This window comes from Theobroma umbraticum, unplaced genomic scaffold, assembly GCF_002168275.2.
Source record: "Theobroma umbraticum cultivar Fairchild unplaced genomic scaffold, ASM216827v3 scaffold_44.0, whole genome shotgun sequence".
NCBI lineage: Eukaryota > Viridiplantae > Streptophyta > Magnoliopsida > Malvales > Malvaceae > Theobroma > Theobroma umbraticum.
The window spans coordinates 2878911-2887432 of record NW_018397255.1 but is presented as its reverse complement, the minus strand read 5'-3'; the positions used below and the strand labels follow the sequence as shown (position 1 = coordinate 2887432).

Genomic DNA, 8522 nt, shown 5'->3' with positions numbered 1-8522 from the left:
AGTGTATGTATCTTGCTTGTTAGGTGAAGATGCTGTGTTGAATTTTTGGTAAAAAGTGAGAGTGTTGGAGGTGAAAGAAGAAGGGGTTTCCCCTTTTTATCTAGTAATTTATTCAAGCACTTGCCAATTGGTTTTGCTTTGCTCTTTTTTCTTTGCTGCCTATGCCAAAGTGTTTTTTTCTTTTAATGTAATTAATGAATCCTGCAAGGATTCTTCCTTTGACCACTAAGACCACCTTTTCATTCATTTTCCATGATTCAATGGAACTCTTTGGTTCATGCAGCAAATTTTCTTTATTTGAATTTGTCTTTTGTAGCAAAATTGGATTCATCTTTTGAAACCACTAATGGGTGTGACTTATTATGAAGTTAATTAAAGCTTGTCTCAAGTGTGTTTGGTGGACAAAAATCAAGTCCATGCCATTCAATGTTTTGCAAAAATATAGTATAGCTTGGTGATGATCATTGCCTTTTATTTAATATATTATTATCATTTTGTGGTTGAAATAATAGAGAATTCATGTATCTTATGCCTCCCAAACAGTGTGATATAGAGCTTAACTTTCTTATTTAACCTAATTTTAAAATAATAAAAAAAATATTATTTCCCACTCAATTGGTTGAAGTGCATCAAATTATATGGCGTAACACCTTTTAAAGAAAAGAAACTGGTCATGAGACAAACTTGTTGGAAAAGATTGACACATGCATGGTTTGTAATTAAAACAGATTCATGTAATAAACCCAATTAATCAGAGTTTTGCCTTGGTGGTAATTCAGACAAAGACCCTTTATAAACTTAAACGGCTCAACTTTACGCCTTTAATTTGTTTCAATTTCACGTATTAATCCAAACGTTAATTCACCGCTGGCTACCGTTTACTAAACATATATAAGGTCGATGATTTAATTATATTTACAAAAAAAAGAGATAAAAATTAGCTGTCTTTTTCTTTATTATTATTCAAAAAAGAAATTTGAAACAATTTTTTTACGTAAGATATATATGTTTTCATTTATTATTAAACCGAATATTTATAAATATGTATCTCGAGCTGCACAAAACCTAATTATTAGTTTGGAAAATAGGTATTAATTACTAGTTTCAGAACAATAGTCTAGACAATGAAAAAAAAATGAACAGCTAAATAAATAAAATACGAGAATCTAGTATGCATGCATAGAGAAATGAAATAATTAGATCAACTTCATCAACCAAACATTACATCATGAATATAGCTCCTGCAGTAGTGGAGGAAGTTAGGTATATATCTCTCCAAGTTTCAAGACAACACTACTTCAAATGCACATGATTCGATCTATAAATCTATTATCTCGATTATGGGTGACATATCTTAGCTCATTTACTGTTCATGACAACTCACAAAAACTCTCTTAATTTCTTTAAAATCTTTTGTTATAATAAAATCTCGAATTGTGCATATGTAGAAATAATAATCTCGTCTTATAAATTTTACTGTTCATATTAAGATTTTAAACTCAAAATTTTCAAACTGAAAACTCGTACTACTTTAACAGCAAAGTTTATGTTGCTCTCTGAATTTGTGTAGAGTAGTCCCCCGACATCCCCCAAGGGCAAGTTGCTGTTAATGGAAAATTTAAAAAGTGAAGCATGGCGTGTTGTTCCACTGACTTACATTTGCATATTCTTTTTCTCCAACAGAGGGGGCAAGCAAATAAATAAATAAATTGTTTGCATATACCATTAAATAATGGTTAGATTCTCAGATTCCACCATCATTCATCATTAACTTTGTTATTAATTTAATGCTAATAATTCTGATTGATTAATACTTAGTTTTAATCTTCCTACTTACTCGTGATTATGAAAGCCAAACCCAATAATTCATGTTTCACAAAGAGAGATGATCGTGACTCTTGATCTTCTCAATGGCTGACGATCCATTGTTTTTTTAATACAAAGAAAAGGGTCATGACATAGTCACGTCTCTTATTGGAATGTTAAATTACAGATTTTTGCAAACTCATGATCCAAGGAGTTATTATTAAGGAAGAATACTTCTCTTTCTCTTCTTAATATTTTAAAACCATGATTAGATACCTCAATAGTCCCTATAATTAAGTCACTTTCGGCCTAATAATAAAATAACTTTTCCAACAAATCAATATTTACCAAAGGTACACACAAGTTTAATCCGGATATATGAAAATTTGTAATTTACGGAGATATCCTTAATTAGAAAATGGGAGCAGTGGGAAAGCCAGTGGCGATGATATTTTCTTTGGCACAAGGCGGCTTATTGGTTTAGAGATGGATGTATCCGACAGGATGGGGTCATCGGACACACTCCCGTTTCTCACGTTTTATGACTTTGGCTTTCCCCTTAATTTCACTGTCATCAAATCAAATAGAATGTCAGGATAAAAGAAAACAAAAACGCTTATGTATGTTAGATAACTGATTGAATCCAAGAATATCAACACTTTTTGTTTGCAAAATGTTTCTATTCTTTGAATCAATGATGATTCCTCTTTTTCTGTTTAATTCCCTTTTTTTTTCTGATGCAAAAAGTCGTAAACGCAATAAAACCCCAATTTTATCTCTCTCTCTCTCTCTATATATATATATATATGTAGATCTTTCCTGATTAACGACAGATGACACGTTTTCGTGAAACAGATTTTAGCATGGTGACTCAGCTTTTGATGTGTCATAACTCATAGACTTAAGCTAAGCTCAAAGATCCAGGGAGGACATGCAGGAACAGAAATGGCAGCAATCAGATTCCTAAGTGAGTCATGTTTTGAAATCGTGTAACACAAAGTGGCCTTTGGTGGTGTGGGGAACAACTAAAAAATGAAAAGAAAATGCCTGTAGTTGCATGTAGCCTGTACCCAATCTCTCCCTGACTAAATTCTGTAGTACTGAGACTGTGATAAACTGAAAATTTTGACAATTCTTTTGTTTTTCTTTGCCTTTTCTTTCTCTTCTTTAATGTAGTAGGACTGTAGCAGTGATTATTTTTATTATTTTTTTGTTGTAAAATTTCCTTTTCGAGGTGGGACCAAATGGCAACACAGGCCCTCTCCCGCCTTGGTTCAGCCTTTTCAGCAACCCCAATGGACCCACCGCCCCATACGGTTGCACCTCCCTTCACCGGCAACGCGTGCTACCATGTCACTCTCTCAACCTTTCTCTCTCCAAAAGTTTTTATTTTTTATTTTTCTTTTTCCTAAACGAACTTTCTTGTATAATGCATAATTCATTATCATATTCCAAAACTGAGTCAGAGAGAGAGAGAGCTTTTATAAAATGAGGCCAGCATGCATGTGATGATGTGATCAATATTTTTTTCCCTCGTGATAAGAACGGGGGGACATGGATTTCATTTTTAGTTACATTTGAAGGGTTTTTTTTTAAAAAAAAAAAAATTGGAAAAAAGCTACTGTTCTGATTGTTGCTGGGAACCAAATCCATTTATCTTCATTTATATGGTCCTGGATGATCCTCTTCCAGTCTGTACTATGTACAGCTATAACATAACAGTGACAAATATATTTAATATATTTAGCTTTTTCCAAGTTCTATGAACTCATTTCTTTTGCCCCATATAGAAGAGAGATGAAAGATCTATCCATAACCATATGCCAGAAAAATTATTATAAAAAGATTTATACAAGTACATTTAATGTGTACCATTTCTTTTTTTTTCTCCTCTTGAGAATGGGGTCCAGTTATCTGGACCGTCCGATGGTTGATTGATTTCCCAACAACCCTCCTCACATGGCCAATTAACGGCTATAATCATTGTGTTGGGTCTTTCTTTGGTGTGGGGTGAAATAGAATCCAACAACTCAGATCCAATGATCCCATCTTTATTTATACTTATACCACAATTGCACAGATAAAATCCATGATCTTTCATGTCTCTGCCTCACCAATTCTTGTAACAATAATATAAAATGTAATAAGTTTCAAAGTCTTCAAGATTTGGCTTGCCTATTTTTCTATTTGGGATATATCTGATACATATATATATATATATAATTTAAGAATCAAGATCTTTAAGTTTCTGCACTGTTGGATTCGAGATCGTGTGGCCAGTCTTTAACTTTTGAGATGGGTTTTTTAAGCGGGTACTCACTTATCGTACGGTGGGGATCTAATTGTCGGCGGGCCAGGAGATGCCACCTTAAGCTCCTTCATATCAGTTTCTCCTAGCACAAAATATGTAAAAGAAATTTGTTAAGTATAATAATTGAGAGACAACTGTTGCTAGGGATATAGAATTCTTGGGTGCATGTGATTCTACTTAGCAAGCTAAGCTGTTTATTTTGATGATTGTCTGGACAACTGCTAGGGCCTTGTGATCCTCAAACCATTATAGAAATGTCGATATCCAGAATTATAGTATATATCTATGCATATATATGTTTTGAGTATTATTATATCTAATATTATATAAATGCGTTGCTGGACCTGTCTGAGGCATCTCTTTCACAAAACTTAAATGGCATTGGCTAAGGGACTGGGATTTGTTTGGCATGCCTCAAGCCCCAGATGCAGCAACCACTTTGGTTTCTGTGTGAAAGAGAGAATCTTAAATTCTTCCCTCTGTTTTTTTATATTTTTTATTTAAACTTCTCTGCAGTATATACTGATGGGGAATGCGAGGGCAAGGTCGTCTTCGTTCTCTGTGAAACCAGGCTGTGGCTCTAGTTGAGGTTCGAGAGGAGAGTTACTCGCTAGCTTTTCGCCTTTCTCCCCTTTCCTTGCAAGCCACAGTTCCCTTTTCTTTTGCTTCTTTTCTTCTGCAACTAGTTTGCTACAAAAGGCTGAGATCTTCTTGCTCTTGATCAGTCTCTAACAGGTCAGAATATATGCTCTCTTCAATTTCTTACCACCCTTTTTTCTTTTCTCATGCATGAATTCATTGCAAGAAGAGAATAAAAGAGAAGATTCAGAACATTAACTTTGATATGGTAGGGACTTCTTTAGATGTTCAATTATCGTCGATGCATTTGGAATCTCACAGGTTCATTCATCTCAAAAGGATTCTTTAAGAATTTCCCTTCAACATGATAACCGTCATCTTACTATGCAGAATCACCTGCGGCTTTCATATTTGCATGATGTTTTCTTCTTAAAGAACGGATTTTCTGAACTCCTCTTCTCTTCTCCAGTCTTAGTATCTGCATATTCAAAACTTCTGATCTTAATTTGGATGCTTTAACTAAATTTCATATATATAGAATGTATTTAATTTCATTTAACAAATATATATATATATATATATATATAGAGAGAGAGAGAGAGAGAGAGAGAGAGAGAGAGAGAGAGAGAGAGAAATCAGGAAGCTAGAATTCATCAATGGAATCATGAATGTTTGGCTTGAATAAATTTAAAAAGGTAATATAGAATTCATCACTGGAATCAAATGGTATGTCAGTGTTAAGTTAACCAGAAGATCCATTTAGATGGAGGAAAATGTGGTTATAAAAAGGTAATGTAGGATTAGATAATTAAGAAGTATTTATTAACCAGAAAAGAAGTACTGAGATAATTAAGAATAATACCAAGAGGGAAAAAAAGATAAGTCGGGGGGGTGGAACATGAGGGAAAGAGCATTGAAGCCACATGTGATATATATGCTGTATGCACCATAGACAAGGCTGCATAATGGAAGATATTTTGTATGGAAGATTATCATTGTGGCCCAAAAACATGTGAACAAGCAGACAAATTATACTAAAAGTAGTTGATGTTATTATACTTTCATGCTAGTGTTGGAAACATTAATGCCTTCATGCCTTTCAATTGTGAATGCAAACAATCCATCACCAATCAAAGGTTTCTCAGCTTTTTAATCCTTTTGCAATTTTTCCCTCATTTAACAGGTGGAGTAGCGAAAGGTGATTGGGCATCAGAGTAGATATGTGATCTGCTTTTTGAGCAAATTTCTTGGAGAGTAAGGGATTGCCAATTTCAACTCTATTTATCCTTGGATATCTTGGGATATAACCAATTTTGCACATTGCACGGGCAACATTGATTGAAGTCCGATGGAGAAGCTTCTTAGGCCGTATGATAAGGAGTGTATGAGGATGGCAATGTTAAAACATGAAGAAACATTCAAAGAGCAGGTGTATGCCCTTATCTCTTACCTTTTTTCTGCTATATTTATTTACTTTATCTTCATCTGTCATACAGTATTTGTTGTTCTAAACCTGAAGCAATATTTCAGGTCTACGAGCTCCATCGTCTATATCGAATCCAAAAGACATTGATGAAGAGCATTGAGAACGGCAGGCACAACGGAGGCTTCTTACAGAAAGATCACAATGGAAATATGCATCAGAATTCAAGAATGAGGCTTGACTTGGAACGCCCGGCTGAAGAATACAATATTGCAGAAGCAGATCACGGTAACAGAATGTTAGAGGTCATAGATGAGAGCGAGATAGAGCTGACGTTAGGGCCCACAAGGTACTTGCCGAGGAAGAAACATGGGACTCCTCCAACTTCGGATTCTGGACCAAGCTTCTCTTCTTCTTCCACCGAATCCAGTCATATGAACAGGACAAGTTCCATGACCAAACGGAAGACAAGTACAACAACAGAAGAATTAAGTGGCCGTGATCAGCTCGGACTCTTCCAGGTCACTGACATGACATTGGGGTACCCAAGTGGAAGTAAAAACAATATTGATCTTGAAGAACAATTGAGACAGGAAAGGCTAAAACAGCCTCCTTGGCTTTTCCAAGTTTTAAGTATGAATATGACTTGAAAAAAAAGAAAATATCTTGCAAGTCGATATGATTAGATTTTAGACTGCTTCTTATCGACTAATTTTCTGTGATTGATGTTTGTGTGGAAGTTTCTGCTTAGTTTTTTTTCTTAGCAAAGTGGGTGGTGGAGTCTTTTGTAAAGATCACTTGATTCCCTGACTTGCAAAACCAACTACTATACATATTGACTTGATCTTTTGTTGAGCTCAGCTTTTCAATCAGTCAATACTTTCAAGTCCGACTTTAGAAGACTTTTAAGTACAAACACAACTTTATTGTTCTTTTTTATTTGATGAACCTTGCTATAAAACCATTGTTTTAGTTTAAAATCCACAAGACTTTTTATGGTTTAACAAGACTATTCACATCTGTAAAAGTTTGTCAAAGGGGACTTAGGTTGAATGATGCAACATTTAAAAGTGCTAGTTTGGTCCCAGAAAGAGATTTCTGGCATCTTACTGCTATTTTTTTTTCTTTGTAAACATTTAATCTGTTCATATGTTCAGATTGAGTGTTAGCAGATGGTATAACAGCATTAGTTCTGCATTGTTTTTGAACAAAAGAGAAAAGATACAACAAAACAGGTCCTCAGGAGACCAAGTGAATCCCAAAAAGAAAGAAAGAAAAAAAGAAGCAGGCCGATGTCATATGGGGTTGTTGTGCTCTAGGAAACAGAGCTCCATACATGATTTCCCTGGAAGCATATTTGCCTAATTCCCATCATGCATCAAACCAGATTCCAGAAATCAGCATATGAAGCAAATTATTTACCTTCAAGATCAGTGAAAGAATTGTTCTTTGTTGAGTTCTATCCAATACTTATTATATTCCACACAGCACCTAAAATTCTATTAGCTCATTTTCTTTTCTTTTTTTCGTCTGGTATCTGGGGCAACTGAAACTACTCTACAAGAATCAGGCCTGTCATGTATGAACAATTATGCCTAGCTGGAGAAAGTCCGAAAACCATGAAATCTTGAATATTTGAGAACCATCTTTTAATGTCACTGATGTTTTGCCTCGGACAACATGTACAACTGCTAGCCTGTCCCTTAAGCTACAATTGCTTTTCCAAAGTTCTTTATCCCAAAGGTGTCAATAATTTAGATACAGACCCCACACTCTGTAATACCAGTACAAATGGTCTGTCTTAGAATTTCGATAAATTTAAGATGGCGATTTGTTTGAGTTCAAATGTCCTCAAAGAGGCAAACGGTTTTCTCTTCTTTTCTTTTCTCCAGGAGACTTGTCAGATACAACATGCTGTTTATTTTAAACCTCTTAGGCAGTATGAGTCTTAAGGAGTATAAGTAGAAATAATATTGCCACATGCATTTTTCTTTGAGTTGTCTCCTATGGATTAGGACTAGGAAAGACTGAATTCATAAAATTAAATTTCCATAATTACTTGTATGTTTAAATCCTCTCTTTCTGTTCTTCTTGATATCCAGATGGATAATATAATTATTTCTGAATCCCAACACTGAATTATATTTCAAACAGCTGAAAGCTTTTTGTGCTTTTGTCCTTCAAAGCTTAATTAAGCTACAGCCACAGAGAGACGTCATTTTTCGCTTATCTATTTTCAAAACAGAAAAGAAATTTGGGAGAAGGGAAAATTTGAAGTCAGGATCTCCTTGGGAGAGAAGAGGCAACTGCTTTGACTATGCTATGCGTTCATCCCAGCTACAGAAAAGTAGCCTTTCAAGCGGCAAAAAACCTCCATGATTATACCACGTCCTATCACCATCC

At 34.8% G+C, this 8522-nt stretch overlaps 1 protein-coding gene across 1 annotated transcript; it reads left to right on the top strand.

Annotated features, from left to right (window-relative positions):
• The first annotated feature begins 4219 nt into the window (after positions 1-4219).
• On the top strand, positions 4220-7058 carry LOC110409107 (glycosyltransferase-like protein). The gene is made up of 3 exons (XM_089782399.1): positions 4220-4852; positions 5880-6125; positions 6227-7058. The coding sequence occupies exons 2-3, from the start codon at positions 6045-6047 to the stop codon at positions 6767-6769; spliced, it is 624 nt and encodes a 207-aa protein (XP_089638525.1). The 5' UTR covers positions 4220-4852; positions 5880-6044; the 3' UTR covers positions 6770-7058.
• The last annotated feature ends 1464 nt before the right edge of the window (positions 7059-8522 follow it).

Excerpts from the sequence above, each read along its gene's own strand:
- LOC110409107 (XM_089782399.1), top strand. The coding sequence starts at position 6,045 with ATGGAGAAGCTTCTTAGGCCGTATGATAAGGAGTGTATGAGGATGGCA. Across the intron at positions 6,126-6,226 it reads AAGAAACATTCAAAGAGCAG|GTCTACGAGCTCCATCGTCT; the intron begins GTGTATGCCCTT and ends GCAATATTTCAG.